The sequence below is a fragment of the Protopterus annectens genome, chromosome 9.part0 (genome assembly GCF_019279795.1).
Source record: "Protopterus annectens isolate FY-2018-M chromosome 9.part0, PAN1.0, whole genome shotgun sequence".
NCBI classification, from domain to species: Eukaryota; Metazoa; Chordata; order Ceratodontiformes; family Protopteridae; genus Protopterus; species Protopterus annectens.
This window is the reverse complement of record NC_056743.1, coordinates 851,061,464-851,077,967: the sequence shown is the minus strand read 5'-3', so window position 1 is coordinate 851,077,967 and position 16,504 is coordinate 851,061,464. Positions and strand designations below refer to the sequence as shown.

At 43.8% G+C, this 16,504-nt stretch overlaps 1 protein-coding gene across 1 annotated transcript in view; it reads right to left on the bottom strand.

Moving 5' to 3' along the window:
- Positions 1 to 16,504, bottom strand: part of DAXX (death domain associated protein) — an 894,338-nt gene that overhangs the window by 645,506 nt on the left and 232,328 nt on the right. The window contains exon 4 of the mRNA XM_044083553.1: positions 7,216 to 7,457. Within this exon, the coding sequence (XP_043939488.1) occupies positions 7,216 to 7,457 (242 nt within the window). The remainder of the gene's footprint in view (positions 1 to 7,215; positions 7,458 to 16,504) is intronic.

The window sequence follows — 16,504 nt, the reverse complement described above, 5'->3', positions numbered from 1 at the left end:
TCTGGTCCGGGAGAGAACAGAGGGGATCGGAGCCGAGGAGGAGGAGATTTTGAAGCCAGAGGGGAAGCACGCTTAGGCGGCGGGGCCGAGACAGAGGCCTCGGCCCACCGCTTATGGTGCCCCCCTCCCTGTGCCTCTCCTTTTCCCTCCTGGTCTCCCTATCCTCCGGTTTCTTAGCGGGAGATTGAGTCCCTGCCAGAGGAAGGGAGACCGAAGTAGCCACTGGCGATTTCTGAGTAGGGAGGATAGCAGGGGCCGAGGCCGAAGCCGATACAGGAGGGAGAAGTCCCGCCAGAACCAACTTTGACCTCCGCTCCCTTAAAGCCTGGGGGTTGAACCCTGCACAAATGGTACAACCAGATGAAAGGTGTTCAACCCCCAAGCATTTAACGCACCGAGTGTGGCCATCAGCTGTGGAAAGCTTATGGCCACACTCGGTACATTTAGAAAATATAGCCTTGGGGGCTTCAGACATACTACACCCTAACAGGCCCTAAAAAAAACACACACACACAACAAACACACACTAAACGGACACCCGAGAAGGTTAACTAAAGAAGGGAAGAAAGCCTAAACAAACACACTTTAACTTCTGGTAAATTATAAGAAAAAATGTAGTAAAAAAATGTGTCACCAATTTCCTTTGCTATGGAGCTCGAAAAATCCTGTCAGCTACTGAACGCGGCAAACGCAATCTGGGGTCAGTCAGGGCTTAGCAGGGGATTATGGGTAAAGGGAGGAGCTAGGAGCTCGGATCCTAAAGCTTATGAATTGCCGGCTTGGATCTGATGTCGGATCCGAATCCCACAGGTTGCAGACAAATGAAGTCTACTTACTTCAGATCTCCTGTTTCAGGCAAGGAATGAGAGGAATCATTGCTTCCAGACTGTGAGAATGTTGACTCCATAAACTTTTCAGGTACCATTGAAGTTTCCTCATATGCAGTCTTGCATATTTAATTAGTAAGATGCAGGATGCCACGAAGCCCAGAGCCTGCAGAATTTGCCTTGCAGAATACTGGGTTTTTGTTGCCATCAGTTTGAAGTTAAGCAGTCAGTTGCCTTTGCTTGTCTGGCGTGAGTTAAGCCATCTGGGCAGTTGTATCCAAGCTTGCACCCAGGAATGTTATCTTTTGAGAGGGTACCAGTTGTGATTTCTTTTCGTTTATTGTGTACCCTAGGCATGTTAGGAGCCCTTTCACAAACGCCAGGTGTAGCCTGGGATGACATGCTCGACAAGCCATGATGCTTCGCTAGGGAAGGCTTGCACCTGTCACCCCTGGGCTTTTGGATATTGGCAAAGGCTCTTGCCACCCCCATAGTGCCTTTTTTAGGCAAGGCTCAAAAAACAAACCCACCTCCATAGGTATCACAAGGGATAAGAAACTAAGAGTAATGCTACTCAACGCCAGAAGTCTAAACCTCAAGATTCACGCACTCGAAACTCTCCTTAGCATGGAGAACATAGATATCTGTGCAGTAACAGAAACCTGGTTAAAGGCTCCCGAGAGCACCCCAGCACTACCAGGTTATACCTCACACCATGCTTTTCGGCCCCAAAACTTGGACCGAACCACAAAAGGAGGGGGAGTATCAATATTCGTCAAAGATGCCCACACCTCCAGGTTGGTGGCACAGCACGAAGCATCAGAGACCATCCATGTGCAACTAACAGTGGGTAAAACTGCCTTCCAGTTTATAGCCTGCTACAGACCACCCTCCCAAACCCAGGAACCCCACTCGGCCTTTCTGAAAACACTGGAAAATATGAAGGTCTCTCCAAACACCATTATATTGGGCGACTTCAACTACCCAAACATAGACTGGGAGCATTACTCTAGCTCCAACACCCTAGCCCAAAGGTTCCTAGAATTTATAAACTCAAATGCTATGGAATAACTTGTTACCCACTCCCACAAGAGGGGAAAACATACTGAACCTGATCATCACCAACATCGGGACTCTATGCTCCAGACTAGAAGTGTATCCCTCACTGGTAAGATCAGACCATAAACTAATCTCACTGGATATTCACATCCCGACCCCACGCCCTGCCCAGAAAACCAGTGTGAAAAACTTCTCTAAAGCAAATTTCACACTCCTCAAAACAGAGGTGGAATCCTTCAAAGCCCCCGGGCCTGTGGAAAATACGGCCCCAGACCACAGAATCCTTTATAAACGCATTCTATGAACACCTTCAGGAATTCATGGATCATGCAATCCCAAATAAAACCAAGACCCAATCCTCCAAAGGCAGGCGTCCTGTCTGGTGGACCCCAGCCATAAACAAACTATAAAATAGAAGGAGGAAGCTACTACATAATAGAGCAAAATCCCAAAAAGGGAAGGCATCTCTGATCAATATTAGCAAAAAACTATGGGCACTCATAAAATCGTCTAAGGCCAGCTTCGAGAGAAAAACTGTACAGGACACTAAGGATAATCACAAGGCTTTCTTTAGTTATGTTAGGAACCTGGGTGGGAATTCTCAGATATGCTCAGAATTAGTCCAAAATGACAAAAAATACACCGAACCCACAGACATTGCCAACATCCTAGCTGACAGGTTCAGCACAACCCCACCAAAGGGCAAATATCTATCCCAGCAGAGTGCTGCCCCCTGACATCTCAGATGCTCAGGTAAGAGCCGCCCTCTCCAAAGCAAAAAACACAGCATCAATGGGACCAGACAGTGTCCCGGGCTGCGTCCTACATGAACTCCAAGAAGAGCTAAACCCAAACATAAAACTACTGTTCAATCTCAGCCTTACTACAGGATACATACCCAAAGAGTAGCGTACAGCAACAGTGGTCCCTCTCCACAAAGGTGGTGCCTCAACGGATCCTGGAAACTATCGCCCCATAAGCCTGACTAGCTTGTTCTGCAAAGCTATGGAAAGGATCATCATGGACCTCATAAATAAAGATTGTGGGGACCTACAGACTGGATCCTACCCAGTTCGGCTTTGTTAAGGGCAGATCCTGCCTCTTAAACCTGGTCAATTTCTTTGAAACAGTCACCAAGGCCATTGACGAGGGGAAGGTTGTCCACACAGCCTACCTGGACCTCGCAAAAGCCTTTGATACAATACCCCACTCAGGCATTATAAATAAGCTCACCAGATTAAATTTAAACCCCTGTGTCACTAGATGGGTTGCAAACTGGCTCAAGGACAGAACCCACATGGTTAGAATTGCTGTCAGACTCCAAACCAGTTACAAGTGGCGTCCCACAAGGCTCAGTCCTGGGACCTCTCTTGTTCGGTATATATTTCTCGGAGGTACAGGCCAACATGGAAGGACTGTGGCTGACCAAGTTCGCAGATGACTGCAAACTAGGTGCCATAATAGACTCTTCAGCCGACACAAGCATCCTACAAAAGGGCCTCATAAAAAACAGACAACTGGTGCCAGAGCCATGGCCTCAAGCTAAACGCCAAAAAGTGTATAGTCATCCCCTTTGGCAAAAACAAAGTGCCCACAAATTACCACATAGGTGGTAATCCATTAAGTACCGAAGAAGTAATTAGGGACCTGGGGAACCAAGTTGATAGCAATCTCTCATTTGAAAACCACGTGACCAAAGTGGTTAGAAAAACATTTTATATAGCCCACCTAATCATGAAGGGATTCACATCTAGATCAGGGGAGGTCATCATGCCTCTTTACTCATCTCTCATCAGGCCCATAATTGAGTACAATGCCCCTTTTGGGATGTACCTTACCAGACACCTGCAGCAACTGGAAAGACCACAAAAGTACCTCACCAAGAGGATCAAAGGGCTCAAACAGATGCCATATGCTGCCCGGTTAAAGAAACTCCAGCTTTACTCAGTGGCATACCGCCTGCTCAGAGGCGATCTGTGCCTGACGTATAAAGCCATGTCCAACCCGGAATTAATGGACATGCTGCACCTCAGAAAATCCAAATCACATCGAGCTACGCGCTCGAGAGACTTGAACCTCAGCACTGAAATAAACAGGACATGCTGGAGGGACAGATTCATAACCCAGAGGCTCCCTTCACTCTGGAATAAAATCCCAGTCCAGGTTAGGCAGAGTTCCTCATTGACTCTCTTCAAGTGGAATCCTGATGAGTGGATGGGAGATCGTTGGTTAACCCCAGGTATCACATCTGAGTCACTGTTAGACAGAGGCACAGTATACTAACCTCGAAAAAGGGCATAGCAAAATTAATTTAAACTGGGTGGCGAAAGCCAAACACACTCTGGCCAGGCTTATAAATGCCCTAGGGCAGATAGCCTAGTATGAACCTATGAACCTAAGAGTGTCCTTGTTCTCTGCTTGAATGAGACAGTCGTCCAAGTAAGGATATATTTGTATACTTCTTTGTCGGCAAAATGCAATTACTGGTGCCAGACACTTTGTAAAGACCCTGGGCGTAGTAGATACGCCAAAGGGCAGTGCAGAGAATTGGTAATGCATTAAGCCAGCCTTGAATCTGAGGTATCTTCTGCACGACTGTCTTATTGGGACATGCAGGCATGCCTCTTTTGGGTCTAAAGGCACCAGCCAGGCATTCTTGCCTAGCATGGGCAGAAGTTGCTGCAAAGTAAGCATTTTGAATTTTGGAATGTCCAGGTATGTGTTCAAAATTGATAAATCCAGTATTGGCCACTAGGCCTTGTCCTTTATGGGTACCAAGAACAGTCTTGAGTAAAAACCTTGTCCTTTTTCCTGTTTGGGTACTGTCTGAATGGCCCCCATATCCATGAGGGACATAACTTGTTTCTGTGCCTCTGCCCATTGATTTTTTTGCAGATCTGGCCATCCATTTGCCATTGGCAGAGTGTGGAAACAGAATCTGTATCCCTGTGATACGATTTTTAGTACCCACTTGTCCTGGGTTAACAACTGCCAATTTTGAGCAAAAAGTGCTAATTTTCCCCCTATGGGTGCTGTCAAAAGATAAGTGCTTGGTGTAGGCAGAGGGAAGTCATTGGGATTACTTTCTGTAGGTTTGCGCTTTATCTCCTCCAGATTTGGAGATGGAAGCGTCCCATTGCTTTGACCTGTATGAATCTTGCGCCTGGAATCTGGAACCCTTAAGGAGTCTGGATTTCCCCCTTTGAGCTCTGTCTGACACAGAAAAGGACCAATTTTTTTGTAGGCCAGTGTCTACTGAATCTTGGTGGCTGCACTTGTAAGAAGTCTTTAACAGTTTGCATACACTTTGCTTTGTCTTCCATTTTCTTTAAAACCTCTTCCGCCTTAATACCAAACAGAGAATCATGCTGTAAAGGTGCATCTAGCAATTTAGCTTTAACATGATCAGGCAAATTTTGTTCCTTTAACCAGGCATGCCTCCTAACCACAAATCCAGTAACTGCGGCCCTGCATGAGGCCTCTAAGGAATCAAAACCACATTGCAAAGTATGCTTTCCAACTTGCTCAGCTGCATGCAATAAATCCTGCAATTCTTTATTTTCTGCACGTTCTGAAATAAACATTTTCTGTTTCAGCAATCCCATAACATGTTGTTAGACTTAAGCATATGAAATTGACAGTTTAAGGCCCTAATTGCCAAGGTTGCAGATGTATGAACCTTTTTTTCCCCCATTTGTCTAGTGCCCTTGAATCTCTGTCAGAGGGGGTAGGATTTTTTGCTGTTGAGGCCTTAACTCCCTTTGGACCCTGTGAAATAGTTTCAGGATCAGCAGCAGGGTTTCTAAATAAAAACTTATGAGAGTCAGGGGTCAAGCTTGACTCCGAAAACACATCTACAATGTCTAAAACAGGGGGAATGGCTAAATGCTTGTGCTGAGGGAGAAGGGAATCCCTCAGCCTCTTTTTTGATTCTGAAAAGTCTTGACTCTCCCAGTGAAAATGCTCCCTCAAAGAATGCAAGGTTTCTCCAAATAAATAATCCTCAGGAGGAGATGCAGATGGAATAGACTCCTCAGCATCAGAATCCTAATAGGGAGTTATAGATATAATTCCTGATCAGAAGAGGAATCAGAAGAAATAGAAACCTGGTCTGAAGATTCATAATCAGTGTCTTGCCTAGGCCTCTTATCTGGAGGGGGATGGGTACCCCTGATCAAGGTAATAAAGGTAATAAGGTCTTCAGCCATTTTGATCATCTGTTTTTTAGGCATAGAGGCCTGTGCATGGGGCTCATACGTCAGTTTTTTAGTTTTAGAAGTTGCTTTTGTCTTTGGTTTTGCAGCTGTCGTCGGTTTGATATACAAATGTTGAGGTCTGAATACACTCACAGAAGCCGGTGCCTGCTCAGCGGCTCCAGACCCATCCAAGGGAGATATATACGTCGGTCCAATACCTTGAGTATCTTGTGGCATGCCGGACTCCACATGGGTGCCAGTAGAGGCCTGCGACTCGAAGATAGCGGGTATCAGGGGCTGCGAAAGCGCCTCACTGAGTAACAGCGAACCGGCGACTGGCTTAGAAGCTTCGTCGGTTTTGGATCTCGACTGTCTTTCTCGGTCCTTTTCTTTGCGTTTTTTATGTACTCCGGTAGTCTAATTGCCATCAGACGACATTTCTGGGTAGTTAATTCTGTTTCCAAAATACTTTGATGCAAAAATAAACCGACACTCAATAGTGCGTTAGTTAAATCTAGCACAAAACCGACATCCAGACACGTTGTGATCAGGGCCTAAGCAAGGAATACAGTATAAATGGAAATCCTTATGAGATATTTGCTTCCCATAAGTAATACAATTAACAACTTTTTCTGACATCGGTAAAAAGCAAGAAAAAAGTTTCCCCAACAGAGTACTTAGCCTTAGTGAAGACTTTGGTTCTGAAACTCAAACTCGAATATTTCAGTAGTCGGCCGACTGGCACTTGTGAAATGCTTCTGCTTCGGGCACCGCGAGGCAAGAAAGGCTAAAGAAAATGGCGTTGGCTGTATGTTTTATATCCCTGACAACCTGACGTCATTGGAAGAGAAGACAACAACCGACGCAGGACCCAAGACTTTGGAATTCAGGCCGACTGAGGGCAACCTGCCAGCAGATTACCCAAATGTAATAACTGCAACAGTGAAACACGAAGAACATCTACATCTGATGATGCTCAAAGCTGCACTCAGAGAGGGGCTGCCATTTCCAAACAGACTTAAGCCCCTTACCCCTTGCACAATCCAACTAAGTACCTTAGTAGGTGGTTCCTGAAAAAAAAAAAAATGAATTAAAACTGCTGGGCAGCCTCTGCTAGCATACTGTGGTTTTACCTTGCTTTCGCTGCTGGCCTCTTCCATTGGCATTTGGTCAAAATTCGCTTTAGCAGAGCCTGCAGAAGAACTTGGCACCGCTACATTTGTCCTCTGTTGTTTCTTCTCATACTCCTCATTCTCAACATCTTCCTGCATGTTGGCATATTTTTGAATAACTGCATCTAGTTGGTTCATTGAGACTGCACGATTCTCTCGTAAGCGTCGCTCCAAGGAGATATCTGCCATGGCTGGGTCAGAGCCTGACCAAAAAAAAAAAAAAAAAGGGAAAGAAAAATAAATATAATAATAATAAGAAAAAAAAAAAAAAATCACGTGAGTGAGTGAGTGTGTGTGTGTGTGTGTGTGTGTGTGTGTGTGTGTGTGTGTGTGTGTGTGTGCACGCGCATGCACAGACAGACACAAACATACATGGCATTGCTGCTCATTACACATTAGCAAACACGAAAAGCATTCCCTATCATAAACATGAAAGGATCACAAAACAAATAAAACAGTAACTGCTGAGGTATCCCCTGCATCTAAAATAAGCTTAGAAAGCCCAGAATAATCAGCATCCCAAAACCAAAGCACATTGTTGGCCCTGTTTAAGCATAATTTGGATGACTGAATGGGTAACCGGAAATTCACGCTGGAGTTCCACCTCTGTCCCTCTTGGACAGGGGCAATAGGTGCTGATTTTAGTGTCTGCTTGAACCAGACACCCTTGGAAAAACAGGTTGAATTTGGCTAGGCTTGTAAGGGGCCCTGGGGCTGTTAGCCTAGTAACCTCCTATGATCTTACAAATACTCTAAGACAGTAAAGTGCAGAAAGGCTGAAATGTCTCCAAAGACCAGTTCAGTTAGAGTTGCTGTAAAAAAAAAAAAAAAATTCAAATCACAGTGAAGGCTATCACAGCTATGATTTACAATAAAGCATCTAACAGTACTTTTATAGGTGACAAACATTTAGATATTCAACACGAATGTGTTTTATGGAAAAAAAATGTGATTCAACAGCCCCAAAAACACCAGTGATGCCAAAGCATCACAGTTTGCATGGGCTTCTAAAAAAGAAAGAAAGTGCAGTGAAGTCTGGAGGCGCATATAAGGTCAGCTCTATACTTCCTCTATTCATGCTATGCTGAATGGAAGAAATGGAAATGCAAAATCCGTGGTGTTAGTATCTGTATGTATGAATGATTTGATGATGGTGGTGGGTTTGACTGAAAGGAATATTTGGTCAGGCATGTAATATTCTTGCTGTCCAAAATATGTGATATGTCTAATATTACCATAACCTACATCATATACTTGGGAGTACAGTGCCACTGAAATACACTGGGATTCTGAATCTGTGGAGGGAAATGCTACTTTGCTTAAAAGGGAACACAGATTTTGTTTTTATACTGGGAGCAGTGACAATGAAACTCTGATATGCAGCAAATGTCTGCACAGATAAAATACTATCAGACTGTTCCCTGAAAATGGGAACAGACTGTTCCCTGAAAATGGGAACAGACTGTTCCCTGAAAATGGGAACAGACTGTTCCCTGAAAATGGGAACAGACTGTTCCCTGAAAATGGGAACAGACTGTTCCCTGAAAATGGGAACAGACTGTTCCCTGAAAATGGGAACAGACTGTTCCCTGAAAATGGGAACAGACTGTTCCCTGAAAATGGGAACAGACTGTTCTAAAAGAACCATTTAATTATCAAAATGCAAATGTGTGGTTTAAGTGAAAATCATTAAACTACATCACATTCCTTCAATCTTACATCTATCCAACAGAGCTCAGAAGCAATCACTAACCATCAGACAGTAGTAGTGGAATTTAATAGACTCAAGATTCCCATGATCAATTATAAATGGACAGTGAAAAGTAAGCAAAAACATATCAGAAGTAAAGAAAATGGATTTCCAACTTTACAGGCAGGAGGAGTTTCCAGCACAACGCTTAATCACTGTACAGTGGAAAATGAAGGGGCAATGGAGCTAAACAGCACCTTAAAACTATATGCCACCCGTTTCACTGTTCCAATAAAGATTAGGATTGCTGTTCATGATGAAGCTTGGTTGCAAAGTGGCTTCCAGCAGAAAAGATGTTGAGTTTAGTACATATGCAAGCAAAAGACTGATCAAGACAGAACAGCTGTCTGGAAAGGACATTTTTTAAGCGTAGGACTACTGGTTTTAATATTTCTCTTTAAGAAAAGTAGGTCTAACTATGATGCAGCTCAGGTATACTTTAGGCAGACAAAGATAATTTTTAAGCTGTAGTTACAGAACAATTTTTACATATACAGCTGGAAAATTCTCTTCTTTTTGTCTCGAGGAATAAATCAAATCCTCTCATCAGTACTATGCCGAGCCTCTCATCAGTACTATGCTGAGGGCAACAGCGATCTAAAATGTGCAACTCTGAAATCACCTTCTTCATTTTTCCTGAGATTTACAAGGAAAGAACAGGTCCACCACCTACACAACCATACTGATGAAGTGTTTTCTACCAATTAGAAGAGTGTAACTTATTACATTTTTCACAAGAAAGTACAGTTGTGTAATTTGCACTTACCCATAACAGATGTTCAAATTCCTCACTGCTGCAATAAGCTTTAGGTTATATGGATTGTTTCCTGCCTATGAAACAACTGGCCAGCATCAAAAAGCTCTGGCTCCTCCCACTCCTTCACTGAATACTTATTAGATAAACCCAAGGAATGAAATTAGTAGTCAGATTGAAGCCTTCTTTGGGATTTTTTTTTTTTTACCATAAAATGAGAGAAAAGCCTAACAATTCCGAAACAGTTAACCAACAATAACATTAAAACATGCAAAGCAAGAACACATACACATATTTTACATTCCAAATACAACTATATACAATAGTGGGATGGAGGATGGGTGAGTCTATTGCAACAATGAGAAATTTGAATACCTACTGTTATGGGCAAGAGTCCACCCCTTTCCAATAAGCCGTCAAAAAAGTACAGTTGTGTACACTTACCATAAATGTAGATGTTAGAGTGTATTCACTGTTGCAGTCATCACATTTGGGTTATCTGCTTGCAGTAGCCCTCAGTCGTCCTGAGTAACAAAGTCTTGGGTCCTGCGTCGGTTGCTGTCTCTTCTTCCGTGACGTCAGGGGTATAAAACATGCAGCCGACGTCATTACATCAGTATTTCTTGCCCCAGATGTCAGCTACCCCCCTAATGGGAAGCAATTAAATCTATAAATATACAAGGTTATACCTCCAACAAAAAAGCAAATGCACCAAAAAGCTTTTAAGCATTGTAAAGGAGAGAAGAGGTATAGCCAAAAGAAGTCAGGGGGCTGGAGGGAGGGTAACCAGGACTGCAACAGTGAATATACTCGAACATCTACATTTATGGTAAGTGTACACAACTGTACTATGTTCTTCGTGTTTCACTGTTGCAGTCATCACATTTGGGTAGATTCCCAAAGCTAAGGATGGGAGGATGAATTTAGATAGCATTAGGACCAGCTATAAGGCCCTGCAAGACTGCAGTGGCAAAGCCAGCTTTGGATTTAGAGAAAATTGTAAAATGGTAATGCTTGGTGAAAGTATGTACAGAGCTCCAGGTAGCAGCTTCTAGGATGTCCCTGGTAGGTACACCTCTGAGAAAGGCTGTAGAGGTAGATGCAGCCCTGGTTGAGTGGGGTCTGATCCCCTGTGGGATAGGTTTTCCATGGTGCTTATAGCAGAAATGAATACAATGGCCTATCAATTTGGAAATGGTTTGCTTTGAAATAGCCTTCCCCTCTGTCCCTGCAGCAAATGCCACCAGCAGTTGTTCCGATTTCCTTTGAGGTTTAGTCCTGTCCAAGTAGAATCTAAGTTGTCTGTGCACATCTAAGGAGTGTAGTATCCGTTCCCCTTTGTTCTGTGGATTAGGAAAGAAGGTTGGCAAATGAATGGACTGACTAAGGCCCACAATGGATACCACCTTTGGCATGAAAGAGGGATTGGTCCTGAGGGACACCCTGCCCGCATGAAAGATGATGAAAGGCTCCACTGCCATAAGAGCCTGTAATTCAGATACCCTTCTTGCTGAAGTGATTGCTAAAAGGAAAGCTGTTTTCCAAGAAAGGAATTTTAAATCTGCATTAGCAGCTGGCTCAAAAGGAGGAAGGGTGAGTTTCTCCAATACAAAGTTAAGGTCCCAGGCTGGAGTTTGAGCTCTCCTGGGTGGTCTTAAATTTTTGGCCCCTCTGAGGAACTGCTTGAGCAGTGGATGAGAGAAGAGGGGAGGTTCTGTGTTATAATGAGCTGAAATGGCTGAGGCATGAATTTTTATTGAGGAAAAAGACAGGCCCTTGTGAAGCATCTCAGTTAAATATTGTAAAATCTGAGGTAAGTTGGGCACTGCTATGCTCATCCCTTGAGATTGGTTCCAGGCACAGAATCTTTTCCATTTTTCAGCATAAGATTTTCTAGTACTAGGCCTCCTTGCCTCTAAAATGATATCCATCACTGGTTTACTGAGGGATGGTAAAGGAGAGATTAGGTAATTAGCCAGGCTGCTAGGTTCAGTATTTAAAGCTGAGGGTGCAGAATCTGGTTCTCCTGCTGAGACAGCAGGGTAGGAGTGTGAGGCAGGTGCCATGGGGCCAACAATGACACACTGCGCAAGAGGGAGTACCACTGTTGGCATGGCCAGTTTGGTGCAATCAAAATCGTCCTTGGTTTGTCTTGTTTGATCTTTAGTAGTACTTTGGAGAGCAGAGGCAGAGGGGGAAAGGCATAAACTGATAGGTTTTTCCAGCTGAAGGACAGAGCATCCACTTTCCAAGCTTGTCTGTGGGGAGTCCTTGTGCAAAATTTTTCCAAATGATAGTTCTGGGGGGAGGCAAACAGGTCTATATCTGGGCACCCCCATTTGCTTTTCAACATGTTGAAAATCCTTGGTTCCAGTTTCCACTCGTATGGGTCCATGAGGTTTCTGCTTAGTCTGTCTGCCAGTGTATTTAGTTTTCCTGGCAGGAATTGAGCTTGTAGATGCACTTGGTAGCCGTGTTCCACAATGCCATGGCTAGTCTGCAGACGGAGTAAGACTGTGTAGCCCCTGCTTGTTTATGCACCACATAACAGTGGTGTTGTCCGTCTTTACCAATAATTGTCCTGGAAGAATCTGGTCCTTGAAGGCTGTCAGAGCATTCTGTACAGCTAACATTTCTTTTTGATTGATGTGCAGGTGTATTTGACTTGAGTTCCATTTGCCCCGAATGCATTTCCCTGCCAGGTGCGCCCCCCCATGCATAGTCTGATGTGTCTGTTAGGGTTTGGGCTGTAGGGGGTAGTGTGAGGGTGGTAGGGGGTAGTGTGATGGTAGTCCCTTGTTTTGGTGGCAGGCCTCTGCCCACCAAAGGAACTCTAGGCGTAGGCAAGGTATGATTAGAATCATTGTTTCTAGGTCCTGATAATGTTGACACCATAGGCTTTTTAGATACCACTCTAGTTTCCTCATATGCAGTCTTGCATATGGAATTAGAAGAATGCAGGTGGCCATAAACCCCAAGGCTTGCAGTATTTGCCTTGCAGATAGCAGGGTTTTTGTGGCCACTTGTTTGAAGTAGGTTGTCAAGTGAATTTGTTTCTCTGGCATGAGGAAAGCCATCTGGGAAGTTGTATTCAAGCTTGCTCCCAGGAATATAATTTGTTGACAGGGTACCAGGTGTGCTTTCTTTTCGTTTATGGTGTACTGCAGACAAGTTAGCACCCTTTGCACAAAAGCCAGATGATTCAAAAATATGTCCTGGTTTTCTGCCTGAATTAAATCGTCCAGGTATGGGTATATTTGAATATTTCTTTGCCTGCAAAATGCAATAACTGGAGCTAGGCACTTTGTGAATACCCTGGCGCAGTAGATAAGCCAAAGGGCAGTGCAGAGAACTGATGCTGCTTGTAGCCTGCTTTGAAGCATAGGTATCTTCTGCAAGACTCCCTGATTGGGATGTGCAGGTATGCTTCCTTTAAATCTAGTGTTGCCAACCAGGCATCTTTGCCTAGCATAGGAAGCAAATGGTGAAGAGTTAGCATCTTAAATTTTGGAATCACCAAAAAGGTGTTTAGAGTAGACAAGTCCAGGATATGACGCCATGAACTGTCTTTTCTGGGTACCAGGAAAAGTCTCTAGTAGAAACCTTGTCCCTTTTCCTCTTCTGGTACCACTTGAATAGCCCCTATGCTTAAGAGAGAGAGTACTTGATTTTGGGGCTCTGCCCACTGATTTGGAGGTAGATCCAACCAACCGCTTGGTTTTGGTAACGTGTGGAAATTAAACCTGTAATCCTTGGGACACTATACTTAAAACCAATTTGTCCTGGGTAATGAGTTCCCAGTTCTTTGCATGAAGTGCAATCTTTTCCCCCCAAAAGGGCTAGTCAGTTGAGAAGTGCTTGGAAGTTTTAAAAATAAGTCAATGAGACAGTTTACCATAGGGGGGGGTGTTTTATTACTCCCAGATTTGGAAGTGGAGGCCCCCCACTGCTTATGTCCTGTGCACCCTCTGGGACTAAAGCCTGGGTGCTCTGCTGGATCTGGGTTTGGACTGAGAAGGTCTGGAAGAGGCAAGAAAAAAAAAAACAATTCTTAGAAGGCCAATGCCTACTAAATCTTGGAGGTTGTACTTGTAAAAAAATCTTTAACAGTTTGCATAGATTTAGCTTTTTAAGAACAACTTCTGCCTTGTTGCCAAACAGGCAGTCCTGATTTAAGGGAGCATCCAGTAATTTCGCTTTAACATGATCTGGCAAGGATTGCTCCTTAAGCCAAACATGCCTTCTAAGTACAGACCCAGTTACAGCAGCCCTGAAAGATGCCTCTAGTGAATCAAAACCACATTGCAAAGTATGTTTTTCAACTTGTTCAGCAGAAAGCATTAAATCCTGTAAATCCTTATTTTCAGCACAATCAGGAATCAATATCATTTTCTGTTTAAGCAATCCAGTAATATGCTGCTGATACTTTAACATATGAAACTGCAATTCAAGGCCCTAATGGCCAAAGTTGCAGAAGTGTATACCTTCTTACCCCGTCTATCCAGCGCCCTGGAGTCTCTATCAGAGAGGGCACGATTTTTGGCAGTATTAGCTTTAATGCCCTTGGGTCCCTGTTAAATGGTTTCAGGATCCGCAGTAGGATTTTTGAAAAGGAACTTGTGAGAGTCAGGAACCCTGTAATATCTATCAGGTTTTCTGGAAGCAGGGGGGGTAAAGAGTCAGGAGCCAACATAGATTCCGAAAAGGCATCATCAACAATGTCCAGTACAGGAGGTATAGCTAAAGGCCTGTGCTGGGACAGGAGTAAGAAATCCCTAAGCCTCTTTTTAGAATCAGAGAAATCCTGACTTTCCCAATGAAAATGCCCCCTGAGAGTATGCAAGGTTTCACCAAAAGAGAAATCCTCTAGGGAGAAAGCAGAGGGAACAGAGTCCTTAGCATCAGAATCCTCATAGGTAGATAAGGGTACATCCTGGTCATCAGAGGAAACAATAATTTTAGAATCCTGGTCAGAAGTATCATAAGCAAACACAGTCCTAGGTCTCTTATAGGGGGGGGGGTTGGTTTCCCCTGATTAAAGTGATAAGGTCTTCAGCCATTCTTATCATTTGTTTTTTAGGCATAGAGGCCTGACCATGCAGTCTGGGCGTCAGTTTTCTAAGCATGGTTCAAGTTTTAGGCCTTGAAGAAGAAGATGGCGTTGGTTTAATATGCAAGTCAGTAGGCCTGAATACACCCTCAGAAGCCGGTGCCTGCACAGTGTCTCTGGACCCATCCAAGATAGAGACATCCACAGGTTTCACAGCTGAAGCATCTCGCGGCATACAGGACTCAGAATGGGTCTTAGTAGAGGCATGCGAATCTGAAGTAGCGGGTATTAGGGGCTGCGAAAGCACCTCACTGAGTACCGGCGAACTGGCGACTGGCTTAGGAGAAGTGTTGTCGGCAGCTTTGAACCTAGACGCCCTATCTCTGTCTTTAGCTTTGCATTTTTTTGGAATGTCGGTAGTCAGACGGCTTACCGAAGACATATCAGGAGAACTGAACGGAGCACCAAAATATTTAGAAGCGCAAATATACCGACGACGGATAGTTCATGGTTTAAATAAGGCACAAAACCGACAGCGAGGTACGTCGTGGTCAGGGCCCAGGCAAGGGCTTGTGCTGTGGTGATGAGGTCATAAAGCTGAGATATGCATATCCACAGCTAGTTGGGTTTGGCTTTACTGGCCTGAAATTGCCCATTATGACGACGAAACAAATCATGGGCATTCAGAATCACCAATTAGCTGAAACACCTGATGTTCATAAGGATTACTTGCATATATCCCATGTGCCTCTGATACAAGAGGTTTGGCAGGTCACTCAGTGGAAGTTCTAGCTTTGCTGGAGTTTTCATTTTGTTTTTACTAATTGGTTTTTCAGTGACCTTCTCACTCATTGTTTTACTTTTTTGGGCCAGGAAAAAAAAGGTATGTACTCCCCATAACATTACATCTCTGTTGTCCATTTTCATTCTTACTCAAATTATGTTTTTTGGACCCGACTGCCACCTCTTCCAGATCCTTAGATCCAACTCTTGAGCCCCTCCCTTTACCTATAACACCATGCCAGTCCAACATCCCTCAGATCAAATTCCCTGCCCTCAACAGACAATGGATAATACCTTAAGGAAATTTAAAAAGGTATAGACTGAAAAAACAGAACTGGAGCTCAAACAAGGCACAACAGTTCCCAAAGTAATATCCCTTAGGTCTCTCCAGGAGCAAAGGGAAGGGGGTTAAGAAAGGTAGAAAGTTGAAGAATTAAAATGGACAACACAGATATAACATTATGGTGAGTACATAAACTTTATCTGATGTCATTTTCATTAATTTCTCAACTGATGGGATAGAGTCCCCAGCTAGATGAACCTTGGGTGGTCCTCATAGAAGGATGTTCCAGAGTCAAAAGCAGCTCTGTTCCTAGAAACTAAACCCAATTTGCAATACACAATAAAAGTAAGAGCACTGTACCAAGTGACAGCTGCACAAATGTCATCTACAGAAGGTCTTGACCAAAAAACTGACGATATAGCTTATAGACCTTGTAGAATGAGATTTAGGGGGCTTAGTCAAGAATAACCCCTTTTTACTATGGATGAAAGATATGCAATCAGTTAATCATTTGGCCAGGGAGACTTATGTAATAGCAATTATAAAAATGGTAAGGTCTGTCTTGGCTGACGGTTCAAAGGGGCTTTGGGTCAGACCTTGAAGGCAGACAGTTAAATCCCTCGAAGTAGG